This window comes from Pleurodeles waltl, chromosome 8 (genome assembly GCF_031143425.1).
Source record: "Pleurodeles waltl isolate 20211129_DDA chromosome 8, aPleWal1.hap1.20221129, whole genome shotgun sequence".
Classification (NCBI taxonomy): Eukaryota; Metazoa; Chordata; class Amphibia; order Caudata; family Salamandridae; genus Pleurodeles; species Pleurodeles waltl.
Genome location: NC_090447.1, coordinates 1,501,093,752 through 1,501,117,107, shown reverse-complemented (window position 1 = coordinate 1,501,117,107; position 23,356 = coordinate 1,501,093,752). Strand labels below are relative to the sequence as shown.

Here is a 23,356-nt window from a genome sequence, read left to right as displayed (position 1 = left end):
GTTATTTGTGGAAAAGGATGAGATAGCTGAGTCAGTCAAAGCATTCAACACCACTGAAGGAGCAGTTATAAGCGCAGCCCCCTACCCCCTCCCCCCCAAAAGAGGACTAAACGTAACATGAGCAACACACTGCAGTAGTGATTTGCCATGTGACCAAGGTAGGGCAGTTGTTGATTGGAAAAGCTGCTAAGGGTCTGTAGGTGTCTTAATACAGAGCTGCTTCAAACTGTGGTGTGACATGTAATTTGAATTTATATACTGCAGTCTGCTATTCCTGTCACTTCATAGCACTATTTACTGGATATCTTCCACACAATTCCAGTGCATAAATCACAGACTGGAGTCGGAAACTTTGAGTGTTCTTATGTTTAGAGGTTTGGTCCGCATATTCACAAGACTTTCTGGTTAGACATATTAAGTGAGAAGGTGATTATTGAAATAATATGTGTTAGGAATACATGCAGTCCAGTAAACAGGTTTTAGGTGATCTGGGATCACTGCTTGGCAATATACGACAATGGTGCCAGAGAAATGAGGATGAACGTCTTTGTCCTTTGGTTGCACTACTTTTAGATCAGTAGCATACTGTGAGGCTCAGTGGTTAAAAATAATCAATTTTGTATGGTGTTCTGCATGACTTGGTAGGACTGTCATATGTAAAAGTCAGACATTCTGCCACAGGGAGCAACAGAAAAAAATATATATATATTTTTCTATGAAGTTGTATCTGGCATCACAACTCACAGCTGCTGTAAAAGAAACATATCGAAGCACAAAGAATGCAAAATTAGATACCTGGACGTCATCTTATATCAAAACAGGTTTTAGTCTACTGGTTTTCCAGCATGACAACCCACTTTAAATGAAGTACGTGTTAAACTGAGCACAAAGGCCCGAAGCCAGCTGGCAAACCTACAGTCAAAACACAGAATGGCAGATGGTATGCCAGATGAGCAACTGGACCTAACTAATAGAATGATGGCTAAACTTATAATTTTCAAGAGATGCCCTCTGGAGGATATCTAGATCATCTGAAAGCTGGAGAGGAAACTTTGCACAGAAGTGGTAAGTGTCTAAGACAGCACAGTATCTAAATCGACCATGACAATCACCATAATGACTACCCAAACACGATGCAGCATAAGTGAAGAATTATGCTGATCCCAGGTCTGACCCAAAATATAGTACATGGCAGGGTAGGAGCCACTAAGGCCCAGTAAACAAAGCCTGAGTCATATGGCAACAGCAGCAAGCACAATATTGAGACAAGGGGCCCAGGGAAGCATGTTGGTCCCTAAATTCAATTATTGCATAGTCAGTTTCTCCAGGATCAACCCAGATTCAGTGTGCCGGAAACAAACTACAGTTCCAGACCAGGCTTATAGGGATTTACAGAGCGTAAACTGATTGTCAGATAGGTTGCAGGAACCTGCCGCACAACACTGGCAAGAAAGTATCGACAAGGCCAATCCAGAGGTCATTCATATGAAGTGCGCCATTCAGCTATGCTGCAGGACAGTCGAAGTAAGGTAGATCTATCTTTAGCTTATGTGTACAGAAGGTGTTTACTTTGTACAATTATTAGCTGAACCTGTTTTTTTTATTTTTATCACTCACCCAAATTCAGACGTAATGTGAAAATACCTTGTTATTTCCCACATGTAAATTATGATTATGACCTCAGCTTTAACTGTTTCTTTAAAAAAGAATGTAATTAAAAAAAAATATATCAACTAAGATGTGATTTAAAACTCATGTAATGTTTTTTTTTCTTTCCCTTTTTTAAACTGTTCCCAAGAGAACGTTTGTGAGGTTAACTAATTAGTAACTGTTCGCAAGTAGTCTGTAGGAAAGTATCTGTTGTCCACTAGCTTTTAATCAGTTCTCAGGCCTTATCTCGGTACAACTTAATGCAGCTAAAAGGAACAGATATCTAATGAATTCCCACATAAAATACGTCCATAGAAAATTATCTGTGAAGTTGACCAGAATGAGATTTGCTTAGAATCTACAGCAATGCCTGTCACGACTAGTGGAGATAATACCCTGAATAATGAAACTTGAGACGAATTAGTTGGGATCGAGAAATGTCCCCTACATGGCTATGAACAGTGTGCATCCCTGCTTTGAAGTCCTTGTAGCAAATTGTATTTTTTTTGTGGTTTTATTTTACCCCCACTTCAGTACACATGACGATCATGTGTTCACTGAGGTCTTTCCATGATGTGAATGAGACCCAGAGAATGGCTGTGTCTGGGAGGGTGCACCTACTATTTCTCCCATTTTTTGGAGAGTGACTTCTATCATATGCCCGGGTGGTGGAGGGCTGACAGTGATGAACAACACGATTTTTTGGAGTAGACCGTTTTTCTTTTGCCTGCTGTGGGAGAACAGCCTAATGGCCTCTTCTGCATTTCAAATAGTTTTGTCGGTCGATTACAGCTGGAACCTTAGCCTACTGATAAGACAAATGGATGCTGCATATAGTAAAAACATTTAAAAGTGGCATATGAGTATTTTGCTTATGTGTGAAGCATGCATGTGAAGAGCAGGACAACACGTGGCTACATACACAGTGTCTGGTGTACTCTATATGGTACTTAGAGGGGAGTTAGACAGCATTTGTATTTTGCATTAATTCCCCCCCAGAACATCTAATGTTTCTTTAAACAGATCATAGTGTTGGGAGTTCTGCTGAAATTAATAAAGGAGAAATGGTCCTTTGAAGCTGGTCAATTGTTCCCTAGGAGAGGCTACTCCCCACGTGGTAACACATAGTTCAGCTAGACAGTCTTCCTTGCCTTTGTGCTCTTGTTTTTGATTGCACCTGAGAAGAAAGTCTCAGCTCTTTCTGCCTTCTTGCTCACATTTGACACAAAGAGTATGACTAGATCAGCCTGTGTAAAATTCACAAAAGTGCACATAACTGCAGTACTATACAACAACTGACCAGCAAGTTGGGTAAAATGATGATGCAAAAACTTCCAGTTAGTGTGGCAAACATTCCTGAACAGAAGCCTGAGATTCTACACCTGTGGCAACAGATTTCTTTGGCCTCCAGGTTTGTGGTACTGACTGACATCTCCTGTTGCCGTGTTCAGAACCTGTAGGCTGGGGGAAGACTCTCTGAACTTGCCAAGAGGGCGGACTGCATCCTACTTCAAGAGAGAGAGCTGAATGACTTCTCAAACAGGACAGTGGAGATGCCCTTGCAATGAAGACACAGCCAGAAGGTTGTGAGGAGATGAGGCGAGACAGAAACAGACATGGGTCAGGGCATGCACTGAGAAGCTGCATTCTATGTCTGGAGACCTGGACATGTTTTCCTTTTAAAGGCAGCAGAGCACCTGTCACTAAAGGTGTCCCAGAATTCATAAAAACTCCACTTACATGGAACTAGCAACTAAATGGACCCAAGGTATGAGGCAACTGTGACCTTCAACTTTTTTGGACTTTTAAGGATCTGAGTGCTGAAAGAAATCCAACAATGTCTTGCAAGAGAAATACTGCTGTGACCCATGGTGGGATTCTGTTTTTTTGGGAGAAAATATGGAGACTGAGCAAAACGAAGGCCCATGAAGCAAAATCTGTGACCACTACCTCTGCTGCCACCTGCAAACCTCCACCGGGCATGTGTGGGTACAGATGGGCATGTCAAAGCGCAAGCTCTGATGCTTGGGTTGAGGCCCCAAAAGATGTATCCTCCACATGCACTATCAGACAGACGTGGCCTCTGCTGACAGCGACACACACATGCAGCCCTTGTTAAGAGATTTCACAAACTTCACGATCGGGACAAAGAAAGGTACTGTGACATTGTTCCCTTAAGAGAGAGACCAGTGTACTCGAGTGGATGTTGCCTTTCGTGGTGCCGTAAAGCTCTTCCTGCACAGGGCCAAGGGCCAAATTACTGCGCCAGGACAAACTGTCCTATAACACACTGAGGGTAGTGCTTCCCACTAGTGCTCGATTAACCACCCTCGGCTTAACTGGTATGTGATCTTTTTTCTTTATTGTGCGTGATAAAATAAAGTACTTTCTTTTCTACACATCAAAGAAGTGACTGAATAGTGATGTATTACTTGTCACCCAATTACTGTTGAGTATCTGACCTGACACCACTACCCTGAATAAGCCTTAGACTTCACTAACCTGACAGTGAAGTGCTGAAGTGATGCAACTGGTGATTAGTTTTGAAAGTTTAGTAAGGTTAATCCACTCGACACCAGTGGTAAATAGCTCAATCTGACAAATCAGGAGGCCAGTAACCCTTAGCATGGACTTTTGAATAAGTTCCAGTACGTTAAAAAAAACATTTCATTTGGCTAGCTAAACTTGCACCTTAATGCATTCAACAGTTTGCAGTAAATAAAAGGAAATGTGTGTGGCATCTATGACCGACCAGGGTTCGTGAGACTCTCGTACTCTCTGAAGAAGCTGTAAGTGTCCATTTAGAAAAGGAGACCCAAACCTGTACACCATTTTTCGAAAGTTTGGCTTAGAAGAAAATATTAATGTAATTATTTTTCAGTAAAGTTTTTCTCAAAAAAGTACAGTCTAAGCTCCAGATAGAAAGACAATGCTGCCAGGATGAGATCTATATTTACCAACCTTAAAAGCAACAGGAAGAACTTTCAAATTATGCATACCATTCACTGTCTTCCAAATGTCAAGTCACTTATTCTTTTACTTTTAGAAGTGACTGGTTCTCCTTATAAGAGCTATTGATAATGGACTAAAGAAAGCCTATCCAGAATATGTATATTCATGCCCCAGCTAGCAGGCTCGAGTAACCAGGAGGAGGAATGAAGAAATCAGGAAAACAAGACAAAGGAAAAAATAACATAAGATATCTACAAAGATTGTTGTTCAACCTATTACAAATGTCTCCTCTTTGTATTGGCAGACATTTAGAGTCATTGTCTATATTGAATACTCTATCCAAGAAAAAAGCTAATTACTAAAGAAAATATATTTATTCAGAAAGAAGAAGGAACATAAGTTGAAAAGTTGCTTAACTGGCTCTGAAAACAGTTTGCAGATCTTACCTGGGACAGAGAAACTGGTTATAGCAGCAGCGCTCGTCAGAGGGAGCACTGGGCTAACCGTCAGCGTGGTAGCTGCACTACTCGTCACAAGGCTTGGTGTGGTTGCCACCTATAGGAAAAATTAAAGATGCAGAGTATTTAACAACTCAGTTGTAGAACGCAAACGTGTTCACATAGTGGGTATGGATTTTCATTAAATATCTTTTGACAAATAAAAAACCTCTGGCCGATGATCTGAACGTTTCCCTCAAAAACACCAGGTTTACAGAAGTGTCTAACAGAAGAATTAATTACAAAAAATCCTGTGATATTCAGCACACAATCAAATCTTCAATCCATTTCCATTTCTCCTGATGGCTATTGAATGTATTTCTCATATTCACACACAGGATAGGATGAGCTTTCTTAAGGGAAGCTTCCATGTTAGGCAAACACATTAACGTAAACAAAACTGCAAATGGTGAGCTCTAAAAGCTCACTTACATAGAGAACACACTGAACTAATCTCTTCCACAAGATGACTCTTCCTCCTCGTTAGTATTACATATAATTCTGCTTGTCCCCAATTTCGGTTTTGCCATCTGTGCTAGAGCCAGAACCTCATCTCCATGTTAGTCATGGCTGTCTTTTTCTATCCACCCCTGTCTACAGATATATCTTCCCTCTTTCAGTGTCAAGAATGTCGGTCCTTTCCCTTTGGGCGTGGATGTTTTTTCCATGACTAATAGTATGACTGTTGACTTTTTTCACAGTGTCTAAAAATATCCTCCCTCCGATTATACCTACAGTTAGATTGTCTCTTTCAGCCTCAAATACTATCAGTAATGTATACACCCATGCAGGACAAGCAGGATGTCTTTTATAACATTATTAATGCCAGAGATGTCCCACCAAGCTACAAATTCAATTAGTGCCACATATGTCAATCACTCTTAAATGATTGAGGGAAGTCCTTCACAACCTCCCTCTAAATGCAAAGATGACTCTTATGAGTTGCAAATATGCATCTGCTTATTCCAGGATATAAGGATGTCTCATCGTTACCTCTAGCTACAGACAATTATTTCAAGAGTTCCTGACATTCCCCGTAAGCAACAGGAATTTTCTCTCCCTGCTGCCTTGAGGTGTATTTCCATTCCACCAGTGTAGGAAGTTGGCTCTGTATACACTATTTCAAATTAAGAGATAGTGTGCATAGACTCTAAGGGTTCCCCTTAGAGGTAAGATAGTGACAAAATTAGTTAATTCTAATGCTCTATTTTGTGGTAGTGTGGTCGAGCAGTAGGCTTATCGGAGAATAGTGTTAAGCATTTGTTGTACACACACAGGCAATACATGAAGAACACACACTCAAAGACAACTCCAGGCCAATAGTTTTTATATAGAAAAATATATTTTCTTAATTTATTTTTTAGAACCACAAGTTCAAGATTTGAAGTAAATACATAAAATGCAAGGTACTCCACACAGGAAAGTTAGGAACTTTGAATTAGAGCAATAACATATACATTTTTTGTTAAAATGGCAATAAGCGATTTTAAAAGTAGAGAGTGCAAAAATCCACAGTTCCTGGGGGAGGTAAGTATTAGTTAGATTGTGAGGTAATTGTAGGAAGTTGGCTCTGTATGTACTATTTCAAAGTAAGAAATAGCATGCACAGAGTCCAAGGGTTCCCCTCAGAGGTAAGATAGTGGCAAAAAGAGATCATTCTAATGCTCTATTTTGTGGTAGTGTGGTCGAGCAGTAGGCTTATCGGAGTGTAGTGTTAAGCATTTGCTGTACACACACACAGGCAATAAATGAGGAACACACACACTCAAAGACAATTCCAGGCCAATAGGTTTTTATATAGAAAAATATATTTTCTTATTTTAAGAACCACAGGTTCAAGATTTACAAGTAATACTTCAAATGAAAGGTATTTCACTCAGGTATCTTAGGAACTTTGAATCAACACAATATCATGTACAGTTTTGGCAAAAATGGCAATAAGCTATTTTAAAACTTGACACTTAGTGCAATTTTCAACAGTTCCTGGGGGAAGTAAGTATTGGTTAGTTTTGCAGGTAAGTAAAACACCTACAGAGTTCAAAGTTGGGTCCAAGGTAGCCCACCGTTGGGGGTTCAGGGTAACCCCAAAGTTACCACACCAGCAGTTCAGGGCCGATCAGGTGCAGAGGTCAAAGTGGTGCCCAAAACACATAGGCTTCAATGGAGAAGGGGGTGCCCCGGTTCCAGTCTGCCAGCAGGTAAGTACCCGCGACTTCGGAGGGCAGACCAGGGGGGTTAAGCAGCCATCAGGTTTTGTACAGGACACAATGGAGAGACCTGGGGGTCACTCTGGCGGTGCAGGCACGGCACAGGATGGCTTCTCGGGCCAGCCACCAACTGGGCTAGGCAGAGGGTCGCCTGGTGGCCACTCCTGCACTGAGGTTCGGTTCTTCTGGTCCTGGGGGAGGCGTGCGCAGTGCTTAGTCCAGGCTTTGGGTCCCTTGTTACAGGCAGTCGCAGTCAGGGGGAGCCTCTGGATTCTCTCTGCATGCGTCGCTGTAGGGGCTTGGGCTGCTCACGAGGTCGCAGTCGTCTGGGAGTCCTCCCTGTGGTGTTTGTTCTCTGGATCTCGAGCCGGGGGCATCAGGTGCAGAGGGTGAAGTCTCACGCTTCAGAGTGAAGGTGAAGTTGCAAAGTTGCAGTTGAAATTGAGCAGAGACCAGGCTCACAGGAGTTTCGTGGTCTTTTGGTCCAGGGCAGTCCTCTGAGGCTTCAAAGGTCGCTGGTCCCGGTCAGATGTGTCGCTGGTTGCAGGTTTTCGAGTCAGGAGACAGGCCGGTAGGGCTAGGGCCAGGGCCAAAGCAGTTGGTGCCTCCGTCTTCTCTGCAGGGCTTCAGGTCAGCAGTCCTTCTTCCTCTTCAAGTTGCAGGAGTCTATCTTCTTCGGTTCTGGGAGCCCCTAAATACTCAATTTAGGGGTGTGTTTAGGTCTGGGGTTTAGTAGCCAATGGCTACTAGCCCTGAGGGTGGCTACACCCTCTTTGTACCTCCTCCCTGAGGGTAGGAGGACACATCCCTAATCCTAATGGGGGAATCCTCCATCTGCAAGATGGAGGATTTCTAAAAGTCAGAGTCACCTCAGGACACCTTAGGGGTTGTCCTGACTGGCCAGTGACGACTCCTTGTTTTTCTCATTATCTCCTCCGGCCTTGCCGCCAAAAGTGGGGCCGTGGCCGGACATCTCCACTAGCTGGGATGCCCTGTTGCGCTGTAACAAAGGGGGTGAGCCTCTGAGGCTCACCGCCAGGTGTTACAGTTCCTGCAGGGGGAGGTGAGAAGCACCTCCACCCAGTACAGGCTTTGTTACTAGCCACAGAGTGACAAAGGCACTCTCCCCATGTGGCCAGCAACATGTCTGGTGTGTGGCAGGCTGGCAAAACTAGTCAGCCCACACTGGAAGTCGGGTATGTTTTGAGGGGGCATCTCTAAGATGCCCCCTGGGGTGCATTTTACAATAAATTCCACAATGGCATCAGTGTGCATTTATTGTGCTGAGAAGTGTGATACCAAACTTCCCAGATTTCAGTGTAGCCATTATGAAACTTTGGAGTTCGTGTTTGACAAACTTCCAGACCATATACTCTTATGGCCACCCTGCACTTACAATGTCTAACGTTTTGCTTAGGCACTGTAGGGGCACAGTGCTCATGCACATATGCCCGCACCTCTGGTATAATGCACCCTGCCTTAGGGTTGTGAAGCCTGCTAGAGGGGTGACTTACCTTTGCCACAGGCAGTGTGAGGTTGGCATGGCACTTTGAGGGGAGTGCCATGTCGACTTAGTCATTTTCTCCTCATCAGCACACACAAGCTGTGAGGCAGTGTACATGTGCTGAGGGAGGGGTCCCCAGGGTGGCAAAAGACATGCTGCAGCCCTTAGAGACCTTCCCTGGCATCAGGGCCCTTGGTACCAGGGGTACCATTTACAAGGGACTTATCTGAGTCACAGGGTTGCACCAATTGAGGAAACAAAGGTACAGTTTAGGGAAAGAACACTGGTGCTGGGGCCTGGTTAGCAAGGTCCCAGCACACTTTCAATCATAAATTGGCATCAGCAAAGGCAAAAAGTAAGGGGATAACCATGCCAAGGAGGCATTCCCGTACAACCAGTTAGCTTTTTATGACACTTTTTGTTTTTATCCCTGTGAGGTTACAGTTACAAGTCCTCCTTTCACACGGTTTGCAGAAATCGCTTGATCAACGATATCACAGCCATCCCTCTACTCATCATTGGTGCCAGGGATTTTGCTATAACTAGTCTCCATAACCCTAAAGAACAAGAATCGACCCACAGTTAATATAATAAACAGTTGGATTACAATAAAAAAAGGATTAAAAACAAGTTAATAAATTGGTTATTTGAAAATTCACAGAATGACACTAACATATTGCACTTTTAAGGAAAGATCACACTGCAAGCTAGACTGTAATGTCTGCTACCATACGAATAAAGCACAAAGCTGGTCTACACTGTAAAAATATTTTTTTTAATTATCCCCGATTTTTAAAAATAGGTAGTAGAACGATTCGCCTAAAAAGTGCATAAAATTCACAAAATAAAGTAAAGTGCAACAAAGTCTGAAGGGAAACACTGTCACAAAGGCATACAAAAATACTATTCGGATCCAGAGATTACACCTGTGGGAAACAGATTACACCTTATCGTGCACAACCAAAATCTACTTACAGGCCACCTTTCCACATGTTATTGATCTGAGATAAAAAGGGCTCTGTGCCTTTGCATGTCTTAACTAGAACTCTGCCGGTCTACGTGGAGATCCGCAAGCGGCAGAGTGCGTTAGGTCACGCCGTTTGAGCTCATTTTTAGCACTGGGTGTTTGTCCTCAGCTGAAAAATCAGGGCAAAAGGCACCATGCACAGCGCAAGAGAGCGCTGCTGCTTCTCTGCCACTCAAGTAGATTTTTTTTTACTCAATTGGCACCTTCCTCAAAGCAAACACAAGGTTTCTCAACATGACCGGTAGTGACCATCCGTGACCGCCCGCCTTGGGACATCTACCTGGAAGGAGGTCTGAGTAAGATTTTCCTCTCTTACCTACTGAACATTGGCGAGCGCAAATGAGGAAACAAACACTGCTCAGCAGAGTTTTTCGAAACTCAGTGTTCTAAATGGATGGCGAGTGGGAAAAACACAGCGAGCGGAGCGGAGTTCACCACCCACCCCTAGTCTTAACCATAGCAAAATCTTACACAGATTGTTTCTCTAATTCCTCTGTTCCCTGTTAGCCATCGCCAATTTTTTGAACCCACTCTTGGCCTAAGCCATCTCTCGTTTGTTCAATGACTGCAGGGAAGTGAATAGCTCTGGTTGACTCAAGCTATTAGTAGTATTTCTAATATAGTTCAAACAGGGTACTTTCAAGCCCAAATCACAAGACAGTCAGAAATTATTTCCTTGTTAGGGACTGTGTGCTCGTTTACCCAGATAGAAATCTAAAGAAGCAAGGGAGCAAGCTTTATATGGTCCTCTACCTAATCTATGCCTAGTTCCTCATGTAAAGCAAAGCACAGACTTCTGGGCCCAACTCCCAGCAACCGCCTAGAGAATCTCTTCTCTTCCTGCTGCAGTGAAGGGCTCTTCCGGTATCCCGAAATGGGCACCGCACAGGTTAAAACCAGTAGACATTTTTATTTATACACCTTAAGCAGGGGCAGACTTGGTTTATTACCCACTCTAGATGAAAATTCAAAAATGGCGCCCACTTCAGCATTAAATCAAGGGCATTGCTTAGATAGACATGGTAACCAGTTTCCTTTATAATCAAAAGTCACTCCCAGGTATGGAAACTCTTGGACACAGCTTATTAGTTGACCTTTAATCATCACAGTGCCTGGTTTACCACACACCATATAGTGGGTTTTTGAGATATTAACTTCTAGGTCCAGGTCATCCATGTGGTTGACGAAGGCGTCTACTGCCCCTTTAAGCCGTTCGAAGTTAGAGATAGTAAAACTGCATCGTCGGCATACATCAGGGCCGGGACCCCCCCCCGCCATTTACAATTGATATATCTTTACAGTTATCAACTAAAAAAGAATGCAGTCCATTAATATATGAGAGAAATAATATCAAAGCTAAAACACAACCCTTGGGCTCACTCCTAAAACGTTCAGTACACTCCCCCTCCAAGACATCCATAACTGAATCTCTAGTTCCTTGGTGAAGCACTTGTAAGAATTCTTCTATGGAGCGGGGCACACCCAATTTATATAGAATTCCCCAAAGTTTAGTATGATTGACCCTATCAAAGGATCCATGAATGCAAGGTATAAAGTGCCTTTCTTGGCAATCACGTATTTACCAATTAACAGGTGTTGGCCTAAAAACTGTTCCTGTGTCCCCAAGGCCTTCTCTAAACCCATACTGTACTGGGCTCATAATGGCATTGTCTTGGGCCAAACTTTCAATTCTTCGCAAAATTATACAACTCAGGATCTTCACCACTTAGTCAAGCAAGGAGATAGGCAGATAACATTTGGGTTCACTACTGTTACCCTTTTTATATATAGGAACTATGCATGCTAATGGCCCGGAGGGGGGATTCCATGAATTACAGAGGCATTTAAAATATTAATAATAATAGGTGTCCATAGATGAACATTTTATTTATAGAGGTCTATTAGTATACCATCAGGGCCAGGTGCATTATTTGGCAGGCTTTCTTGAATAGCTACTATCACCTCATCAAGGCAAAATGTAATATCTGAGTGGGATTTAACCAATGAGTCAACATCCTCCCAAGTTTTCCCATTTTAATAAATTCAACTAAAATGGTCGTACAAACATTCAGGTGGGATGTTGGACCCCAACTCCTCTGTTGTCCCAGTTGAGAAGTTTTTCTTTATTGACAATATTCCAAAATGTTCTAGTGTTTCTGGTCTGGTCTGTCTGAACAAGATTCTCCCACAACTCTTTCTTGCCCTCTAATTTCCTATTTTTAATTGCTATCTTATATTCTATATTCTAATCTAGCCTTTATCACCCTTGCTCCATCTCCTGGCTTACTGCTCAACTCCTTTAGAAATCTCTTATGAGAGTCTTGACAGCCCCGTTCCTTCACTGCATTATAAAAATGTACAACAGGAATATTAAACGTACCCTCTTCCTAGAGGTATGGATCCCAAGCAGCTGGGACACAAAAACTCAAAAACCCTTCCCATTCAGAACCCCTCCTCTACTCCCCCACCACCACCAGCAGTTTCCACAGTGGTTGTAGGTGCTTGTAAGGAAATGCCTCCTTGGCATGGTTGCCCCCTGACTTTTTGCCTTTGCTGATGCTATGTTTACAATTGAAAGTGTGCTGAGGCCTGCTAACCAGGCCCCAGCACCAGTGTTCTTTCCCTAACCTGTACTTTTGTATCCACAATTGGCAGACCCTGGCATCCAGATAAGTCCCTTGTAACTGGTACTTCTAGTACCAAGGGCCCTGATGCCAAGGAAGGTCTCTAAGGGCTGCAGCATGTCTTATGCCACCCTGGAGACCTCTCACTCAGCACAGACACACTGCTTGCCAGCTTGTGTGTGCTAGTGAGGACAAAACGAGTAAGTCGACATGGCACTCCCCTCAGGGTGCCATGCCAGCCTCTCACTGCCTATGCAGTATAGGTAAGACACCCCTCTAGCAGGCCTTACAGCCCTAAGGCAGGGTGCACTATACCATAGGTGAGGGTACCAGTGCATGAGCATGGTACCCCTACAGTGTCTAAACAAAACCTTAGACATTGTAAGTGCAGGGTAGCCATAAGAGTATATGGTCTGGGAGTCTGTCAAACACGAACTCCACAGCACCATAAGGGCTACACTGAAAACTGGGAAGTTTGGTATCAAACTTCTCAGCACAATAAATGCACACTGATGCCAGTGTACATTTTATTGCAAAATACACCCCAGAGGGCACCTTAGAGGTGCCCCCTGAAACTTAACCGACTGTCTGTGTAGGCTGACTAGTTCCAGCAGCCTGCCACACCAGAGACATGTTGCTGGCCCCATGGGGAGAGTGCCTTTGTCACTCTGAGGCCAGTAACAAAGCCTGCACTGGGTGGAGATGCTAACACCTCCCCCAGGCAGGAGCTGTAACACCTGGAGGTGAGCCTCAAAGGCTCACCCCTTTGTCACAGCCCAGCAGGGCACTCCAGCTTAGTGGAGTTGCCCGCCCCCTCCGGCCACGGCCCCCACTTTTGGCGGCAAGGCTGGAGGGAACAAAGAAAGCAACAAGGAGGAGTCACTGGCCAGTCAGGACAGCCCCTAAGGTGTCCTGAGCTGAAGTGACTCTAACTTTTAGAAATCCTCCATCTTGCAGATGGAGGATTCCCCCAATAGGGTTAGGATTGTGACCCCCTCCCCTTGGGAGGAGGCACAAAGAGGGTGTACCCACCCTCAGGGCTAGTAGCCATTGGCTACTAACCCCCCAGACCTAAACACGCCCTTAAATTTAGTATTTAAGGGCTACCCTGAACCCTAGAAAATTAGATTCCTGCAACTACAAGAAGAAGGACTGCCCAGCTGAAAAACCCCTGCAGCGGAAGACCAGAAGACGACAACTGCCTTGGCTCCAGAAACTCACCGGCCTGTCTCCTGCCTTCCAAAGATCCTGCTCCAGCGACGCCTTCCAAAGGGACCAGCGACCTCGACATCCTCTGAGGACTGCCCCTGCTTCGAAAAGACAAGAAACTCCCGAGGACAGCGGACCTGCTCCAAGAAAAGCTGCAACTTTGTTTCCAGCAGCTTTAAAGAACCCTGCAAGCTCCCCGCAAGAAGCGTGAGACTTGCAACACTGCACCCGGCGACCCGACTCGGCTGGTGGCGATCCAACACCTCAGGAGGGACCCCAGGACTACTCTGATACTGTGAGTACCAAAACCTGTCCCCCCTGAGCCCCCACAGCGCCGCCTGCAGAGGGAATCCCGAGGCTTCCCCTGACCGCGACTCTTTGAACCTAAAGTCCCGACGCCTGGGAGAGACCCTGCACCCGCAGCCCCCAGGACCTGAAGGACCGGACTTTCACTGGAGAAGTGACCCCCAGGAGTCCCTCTCCCTTGCCCAAGTGGAGGTTTCCCCGAGGAATCCCCCCCTTGCCTGCCTGCAGCGCTGAAGAGATCCCGAGATCTCTCATAGACTAACATTGAAAACCCGACGCTTGTTTCTACACTGCACCCGGCCGCCCCCGCGCTGCTGAGGGTGAAATTTCTGTGTGGACTTGTGTCCCCCCCGGTGTCCTACAAAACCCCCCTGGTCTGCCCTCCGAAGACGCGGGTACTTACCTGCAAGCAGACCGGAACCGGGGCACCCCCTTCTCTCCATTCTAGCCTATGTGTTTTGGGCACCACTTTGAACTCTGCACCTGACCGGCCCTGAGCTGCTGGTGTGGTGACTTTGGGGTTGCTCTGAACCCCCAACAGTGGGCTACCTTGGACCAAGAACTAAGCCCTGTAAGTGTCTTACTTACCTGGTTAACCTAACAAATACTTACCTCCCCTAGGAACTGTGAAAATTGCACTAAGTGTCCACTTTTAAAACAGCTATTTGTGAATAACTTGAAAAGTATACATGCAATTTTGATGATTTGAAGTTCCTAAAGTACTTACCTGCAATACCTTTCGAATGAGATATTACATGTAGAATTTGAACCTGTGGTTCTTAAAATAAACTAAGAAAAGGTATTTTTCTATACAAAAACCTATTGGCTGGATTTGTCTCTGAGTGTGTGTACCTCATTTATTGTCTATGTGTATGTACAACAAATGCTTAACACTACTCCTTGGATAAGCCTACTGCTCGACCACACTACCACAAAATAGAGCATTAGTATTATCTATTTTTACCACTATTTTACCTCTAAGGGGAACCCTTGGACTCTGTGCATGCTATTCCTTACTTTGAAATAGCACATACAGAGCCAACTTCCTACATTGGTGGATCAGCGGTGGGGTACAAGACTTTGCATTTGCTGGACTACTCAGCCAATACCTGATCACACGACAAATTCCAAAATTGTCATTAGAAATTGATTTTTGCAATTTGAAAAGTTTTCTAAATTCTTAAAAGACCTGCTAGGGCCTTGTGTTAGATCCTGTTTAGCATTTCTTTTAGAGTTTAAAAGTTTGTAAAAGTTTGAATTAGATTCTAGAACCAGTTGTAGATTCTTAAAAAGTATTCCAACTTTTAGAAGCAAAATGTCTAGCACAGATGTGACTGTGGTGGAACTCGACACCACACCTTACCTCCATCTTAAGATGAGGGAGCTAAGGTCACTCTGTAAAATAAAGAAAATAACAATGGGCCCCAAACCTACCAAAATACAGCTCCAGGAGCTTTTGGCAGAGTTTGAAAAGGCCAACCCCTCTGAGGGTGGCAACTCAGAGGAAGAGGATAGTGACTTGGAGGAAAATTCCCCCCTACCAGTCCTATCTAGGGAGGACAGGGTCCCTCAAACCCTGACTCCTAAAATAATAGTCAGAGATGCTGGTTCCCTCACAGGAGAGACCAACACCTCTGAAATCACTGAGGATAGCCCCAGTGAAGAGGACATCCAGTTAGCCAGGATGGCCAAAAGATTGGCTTTGGAAAGACAGATCCTAGCCATAGAGAGGGAAAGACAAGAGATGGGCCTAGGACCCATCAATGGTGGCAGCAACATAAATAGGGTCAGAGATTCTCCTGACATGTTGAAAATCCCTAAAGGGATTGTAACTAAATATGAAGATGGTGATGACATCACCAAATGGTTCACAGCTTTTGAGAGGGCTTGTGTAACCAGAAAAGTGAACAGATCTCACTGGGGTGCTCTCCTTTGGGAAATGTTCACAGGAAAGTGTAGGGATAGACTCCTCACACTCTCTGGACAAGATGCAGAATCTTATGACCTCATGAAGGGTACCCTGATTGAGGGCTTTGGATTCTCCACTGAGGAGTATAGGATTAGATTCAGGGGGGCTCAAAAATCCTCGAGCCAGACCTGGGTTGACTTTGTAGACTACTCAGTGAAAACACTAGATGGTTGGATTCAAGGCAGTGGTGTAAGTAATTATGATGGGCTGTACAATTTATTTGTGAAAGAACACCTGTTAAGTAATTGTTTCAATGATAAACTGCATCAGCATCTGGTAGACCTAGGACCAATTTCTCCCCAAGAATTGGGAAAGAAGGCGGACCATTGGGTCAAGACAAGGGTGTCCAAGACTTCAACAGGGGGTGACCAAAAGAAAGGGGTCACAAAGACTCCCCAGGGGAAGGGTGATGAGACAACCAAAACTAAAAATAGTAAAGAGTCTTCTACAGGCCCCCAAAAACCTGCACAGGAGGGTGGGCCCAGAGCCTCTTCACAAAACAATGGGTACAAGGGTAAAAACTTTGATCCCAAAAAGGCCTGGTGTCATAGCTGTAAACAGCATGGACACCAAACTGGAGACAAGGCCTGTCCCAAGAAAGGTTCCACTCCAAACTCCCATCCAGGTAACACTGGTATGGCTAGTCTCCAAGTGGGATCAACAGTGTGCCCAGAGCAAATCAGGGTCCACACTGAAGCTACTCTAGTTTCTGAGGGTGGGGTGGATTTAGCCACACTAGCTGTCTGGCCGCCTAACATGCAAAAATACAGACAGCAACTCTTAATTAATGGGACTAGAATAGAGGGCCTGAGGGATACAGGTGCCAGTGTCACCATGGTGACAGAGAAACTGGTTTCCCCTGGCCAATACCTGACTGGAAAAACTTACACAGTCACCAACGCTGACAATCAGAGAAAAGTACATCCCATGGCAATGGTTACTTTAGAATGGGGAGGGGTCAATGGCCTGAAACAGGTGGTGGTCTCCTCAAATATCCCAGTGGACTGTCTGCTTGGAAATGACCTGGAGTCCTCAGCATGGGCTGAGGTAGAACTAAAAACCCATGCAGCAATGCTGGGTATCCCTGAACTGGTGTGTGTGAAAACAAGAGCACAATGCAAGGCACAGGGTGAACAAGTAGAGCTGGAGTCTGGAAGAATGGCCCAGCCTACCAAGAGAACAGGAAAGTCAGCTGGGAAACCAACTGCAACACAGCAAAAGAAAGGGAACCTCTCTTCTCAGGAAGAAGTTCTGCCCTCTGAGGGAACTGAGCCTTTGGAGCTTGAACCTTATCAGGTTGAGCTCTTAGGCCCAGGGGGACCCTCAAGGGAGGAGCTGTGTAAGGGACAAGAAACCTGTCCCTCTCTTGAAGGCCTTAGGCAGCAAGCTGCTGAAGAGTCCAAAGGCAAGAAAAATGGAACGCATAGGGTCTATTGGGAAGATGGACTCCTGTACACTGAGGCCAGAGACCCCAAACCTGGTGCCACTAGGAGAGTGGTAGTGCCTCAGCTGTTCAGGAAGTTCATCCTAACATTGGCCCATGACATTCCCCTTGCTGGACATTTGGGACAAACCAAGACGTGGGAGAGGTTAGTCAACCACTTCTACTGGCCCAATATGTCCAACATGGTTAAGGAGTTTTGCCTCTCCTGCCCCACCTGTCAAGCCAGTGGTAAGACAGGTGGGCATCCAAAGGCCCCCCTCATTCCACTTCCTGTGGTGGGGGTGCCCTTTGAAAGAGTGGGTGTGGACATAGTTGGTCCACTAGAACCTCCCACAGCCTCAGGAAATATGTATATCCTGGTAGTAGTGGATCATGCTACCAGGTATCCTGAAGCTATTCCCCTTAGGTCGACTACTGCCCCTGCAGTAGCCAAGGCCCTCATTGGTATCTTTACCAGAGTGGGTTTCCCTAAGGAGGTGGTGTCTGACAGAGGTACCAACTTCATGTCAGCATACCTAAAGCACATGTGGAATGAGTGTGGGGTGACTTATAAATTCACTACACCATACCATCCACAAACTAATGGCTTAGTTGAGAGATTCAACAAGACATTAAAGGGCATGATCATGGGGCTCCCAGAAAAACTCAAAAGGAGATGGGATGTCCTCTTGCCATGTCTGCTTTTCGCTTACAGAGAGGTGCCACAGAAGGGAGTAGGATTCTCACCCTTTGAACTTCTGTTTGGTCATCCTGTAAGGGGACCACTTGCCCTTGTTAAAGAAGGCTGGGAGAGACCTCTCCATGAGCCTAAACAGGACATAGTGGACTATGTACTTGGCCTTCGCTCTAGAATGGCAGAGTACATGGAAAAGGCAACCAAAAACCTTGAGGCCAGCCAACAGCTCCAGAAGTTTTGGTATGACCAAAAGGCTGCACTGGTTGACTTCCAACCAGGGCAGAAAGTCTGGGTTCTGGAGCCTGTGGCTCCCAGGGCACTCCAGGACAAATGGAGTGGCCCTTACCCAGTGCTAGAAAGGAAGAGTCAGGTCACCTACCTGGTGGACCTGGGCACAAGCAGGAGCCCCAAGAGGGTGATCCATGTGAACCGCCTTAAGCTCTTCCATGACAGGGCTGATGTGAATCTGTTGATGGTAACAGATGAGGATCAGGAGGCAGAGAGTGAACCTCTCCCTGATCTTCTGTCATCAGACCCAAAAGATGGCAAAGTAGATGGAGTGATCTACTCAGACACCCTCTCTGGCCAACAGCAAGCTGATTGTAGGAGAGTCCTACAACAGTTTCCTGAACTCTTCTCCTTAACCCCTGGTCAGACACACCTGTGTACCCATGATGTGGACACAGGAGACAGCATGCCTGTCAAGAACAAAATCTTTAGACAGTCTGACCATGTTAAGGAAAGCATCAAGGTGGAAGTCCACAAGATGCTGGAATTGGGAGTGATTGAGCGCTCTGACAGCCCCTGGGCTAGCCCAGTGGTCTTAGTCCCCAAACCTCACACCAAAGATGGAAAGAAAGAGATGAGGTTTTGTGTGGACTACAGAGGGCTCAATTCTGTCACCAAGACAGATGCTCATCCAATTCCAAGAGCTGATGAGCTCATAGACAAATTAGGTGCTGCCAAATTCCTAAGTACCTTTGACTTGACAGCAGGGTACTGGCAAATAAAAATGGCACCTGGAGCAAAAGAGAAAACAGCATTCTCCACACCTGATGGGCATTATCAGTTTACTGTTATGCCCTTTGGTTTAAAGAATGCCCCTGCCACCTTCCAAAGGTTGGTGAATCAAGTCCTTGCTGGCTTGGAGTCCTTTAGCACAGCTTATCTTGATGATATTGCTGTCTTTAGCTCCACCTGGCAGGATCACCTGGTCCACCTGAGGAAGGTTTTGAAGGCTCTGCAATCTGCAGGCCTCTCTATCAAGGCATCCAAATGCCAGATAGGGCAGGGAACTGTGGTTTACTTGGGACACCTTGTAGGTGGAGGCCAAGTTCAGCCACTCCAACCCAAGATCCAGACTATTCTGGACTGGGTAGCTCCAAAAACCCAGACTCAAGTCAGGGCATTCCTTGGCTTGACTGGGTATTACAGGAGGTTTGTGAAGGGATATGGATCCATTGTGACAGCCCTCACTGAACTCACCTCCAAGAAAATGCCCAAGAAAGTGAACTGGACTGTGGAATGCCAACAGGCCTTTGACACCCTGAAACAAGCAATGTGCTCAGCACCAGTTCTAAAAGCTCCAGATTATTCTAAGCAGTTCATTGTGCAGACTGATGCCTCTGAACATGGGATAGGGGCAGTTTTGTCCCAAACAAATGATGATGGCCTTGACCAGCCTGTTGCTTTCATTAGCAGGAGGTTACTCCCCAGGGAGCAGCGTTGGAGTGCCATTGAGAGGGAGGCCTTTGCTGTGGTTTGGTCCCTGAAGAAGCTGAGACCATACCTCTTTGGGACTCACTTCCTAGTTCAAACTGACCACAGACCTCTCAAATGGCTGATGCAAATGAAAGGTGAAAATCCTAAACTGTTGAGGTGGTCCATCTCCCTACAGGGAATGGACTTTATAGTGGAACACAGGCCTGGGACTGCCCATGCCAATGCAGATGGCCTTTCCAGGTTCTTCCACTTAGAAAATGAAGACTCTCTTGGGAAAGGTTAGTCTCATCCTCTTTCGTTTGGGGGGGGGGTTGTGTAAGGAAATGCCTCCTTGGCATGGTTGCCCCCTGACTTTTTGCCTTTGCTGATGCTATGTTTACAATTGAAAGTGTGCTGAGGCCTGCTAACCAGGCCCCAGCACCAGTGTTCTTTCCCTAACCTGTACTTTTGTATCCACAATTGGCAGACCCTGGCATCCAGATAAGTCCCTTGTAACTGGTACTTCTAGTACCAAGGGCCCTGATGCCAAGGAAGGTCTCTAAGGGCTGCAGCATGTCTTATGCCACCCTGGAGACCTCTCACTCAGCACAGACACACTGCTTGCCAGCTTGTGTGTGCTAGTGAGGACAAAACGAGTAAGTCGACATGGCACTCCCCTCAGGGTGCCATGCCAGCCTCTCACTGCCTATGCAGTATAGGTAAGACACCCCTCTAGCAGGCCTTACAGCCCTAAGGCAGGGTGCACTATACCATAGGTGAGGGTACCAGTGCATGAGCATGGTACCCCTACAGTGTCTAAACAAAACCTTAGACATTGTAAGTGCAGGGTAGCCATAAGAGTATATGGTCTGGGAGTCTGTCAAACACGAAATCCACAGCACCATAAGGGCTACACTGAAAACTGGGAAGTTTGGTATCAAACTTCTCAGCACAATAAATGCACACTGATGCCAGTGTACATTTTATTGCAAAATACACCCCAGAGGGCACCTTAGAGGTGCCCCCTGAAACTTAACCGACTGTCTGTGTAGGCTGACTAGTTCCAGCAGCCTGCCACACCAGAGACATGTTGCTGGCCCCATGGGGAGAGTGCCTTTGTCACTCTGAGGCCAGTAACAAAGCCTGCACTGGGTGGAGATGCTAACACCTCCCCCAGGCAGGAGCTGTAACACCTGGCGGTGAGCCTCAAAGGCTCACCCCTTTGTCACAGCCCAGCAGGGCACTCCAGCTTAGTGGAGTTGCCCGCCCCCTCCGGCCACGGCCCCCACTTTTGGCGGCAAGGCTGGAGGGAACAAAGAAAGCAACAAGGAGGAGTCACTGGCCAGTCAGGACAGCCCCTAAGGTGTCCTGAGCTGAAGTGACTCTAACTTTTAGAAATCCTCCATCTTGCAGATGGAGGATTCCCCCAATAGGGTTAGGATTGTGACCCCCTCCCCTTGGGAGGAGGCACAAAGAGGGTGTACCCACCCTCAGGGCTAGTAGCCATTGGCTACTAACCCCCCAGACCTAAACACGCCCTTAAATTTAGTATTTAAGGGCTACCCTGAACCCTAGAAAATTAGATTCCTGCAACTACAAGAAGAAGGACTGCCCAGCTGAAAAACCCCTGCAGCGGAAGACCAGAAGACGACAACTGCCTTGGCTCCAGAAACTCACCGGCCTGTCTCCTGCCTTCCAAAGATCCTGCTCCAGCGACGCCTTCCAAAGGGACCAGCGACCTCGACATCCTCTGAGGACTGCCCCTGCTTCGAAAAGACAAGAAACTCCCGAGGACAGCGGACCTGCTCCAAGAAAAGCTGCAACTTTGTTTCCAGCAGCTTTAAAGAACCCTGCAAGCTCCCCGCAAGAAGCGTGAGACTTGCAACACTGCACCCGGCGACCCCGACTCGGCTGGTGGCGATCCAACACCTCAGGAGGGACCCCAGGACTACTCTGATACTGTGAGTACCAAAACCTGTCCCCCCTGAGCCCCCACAGCGCCGCCTGCAGAGGGAATCCCGAGGCTTCCCCTGACCGCGACTCTTTGAACCTAAAGTCCCGACGCCTGGGAGAGACCCTGCACCCGCAGCCCCCAGGACCTGAAGGACCGGACTTTCACTGGAGAAGTGACCCCCAGGAGTCCCTCTCCCTTGCCCAAGTGGAGGTTTCCCCGAGGAATCCCCCCCTTGCCTGCCTGCAGCGCTGAAGAGATCCCGAGATCTCTCATAGACTAACATTGAAAACCCGACGCTTGTTTCTACACTGCACCCGGCCGCCCCCGCGCTGCTGAGGGTGAAATTTCTGTGTGGACTTGTGTCCCCCCCGGTGTCCTACAAAACCCCCCTGGTCTGCCCTCCGAAGACGCGGGTACTTACCTGCAAGCAGACCGGAACCGGGGCACCCCCTTCTCTCCATTCTAGCCTATGTGTTTTGGGCACCACTTTGAACTCTGCACCTGACCGGCCCTGAGCTGCTGGTGTGGTGACTTTGGGGTTGCTCTGAACCCCCAACAGTGGGCTACCTTGGACCAAGAACTAAGCCCTGTAAGTGTCTTACTTACCTGGTTAACCTAACAAATACTTACCTCCCCTAGGAACTGTGAAAATTGCACTAAGTGTCCACTTTTAAAACAGCTATTTGTGAATAACTTGAAAAGTATACATGCAATTTTGATGATTTGAAGTTCCTAAAGTACTTACCTGCAATACCTTTCGAATGAGATATTACATGTAGAATTTGAACCTGTGGTTCTTAAAATAAACTAAGAAAAGGTATTTTTCTATACAAAAACCTATTGGCTGGATTTGTCTCTGAGTGTGTGTACCTCATTTATTGTCTATGTGTATGTACAACAAATGCTTAACACTACTCCTTGGATAAGCCTACTGCTCGACCACACTACCACAAAATAGAGCATTAGTATTATCTATTTTTACCACTATTTTACCTCTAAGGGGAACCCTTGGACTCTGTGCATGCTATTCCTTACTTTGAAATAGCACATACAGAGCCAACTTCCTACAGTGCTCATAAAAGAAACCCAGAGGAACCAAACTAATTATATAAGACATGAATCCTTGCTGCCTGCAAGAAAAAAATCAAGCGATGTTACAGCCTGGGATACCAGCAGTTAATTATGACCCAGTCCTCCTTCAGGTGCTTGACTGATGGACCCACCCACCCGACCATTCTCACTAATAAATTATCATTATGTTCAATAGGGAGAAAATCAGAGTTCCTGCCCAATCAGAAGAAAACCTCACTTTTCATTTATGCAGTGGATTCCCTTACTTCAGGTAAAAGAGGTACATTTGTTAAAACTGCAAACATGAGGGCAACATTCTGGCGGAAGACTGAGCCGCGAATACACTGGGTTCGTCGTCTCTAGACCTAGCCCTTTCATGGTCATCCAACATGCCTCTTATGTTCAAACCCACTACTCCTCCTTTTCTGTAGCATCCTGGAATTGCCTTCTTGAGATAGGCCTGGGTGGAGCGACATGAGCCACTGGATTTGATGAACTATCCAGGGGAACCAAGCCAGTTTCAGAACAGCCCACTATCCTCCATGAATCACCACCAGTGGGTTCC

At 46.1% G+C, this 23,356-nt stretch overlaps 1 protein-coding gene across 11 annotated transcripts in view; it reads right to left on the bottom strand.

Annotated features, from left to right (window-relative positions):
- The window catches only part of POU2F1 (POU class 2 homeobox 1), a 511,154-nt gene that overhangs the window by 84,856 nt on the left and 402,942 nt on the right, over nucleotides 1-23,356 (bottom strand). For all 11 annotated transcript variants that reach the window (XM_069202748.1, XM_069202752.1, XM_069202754.1 and 8 more), the window contains one exon: nucleotides 5,049-5,157. In XM_069202748.1, the coding sequence (XP_069058849.1) occupies nucleotides 5,049-5,157 (109 nt within the window). The remainder of the gene's footprint in view (nucleotides 1-5,048; nucleotides 5,158-23,356) is intronic.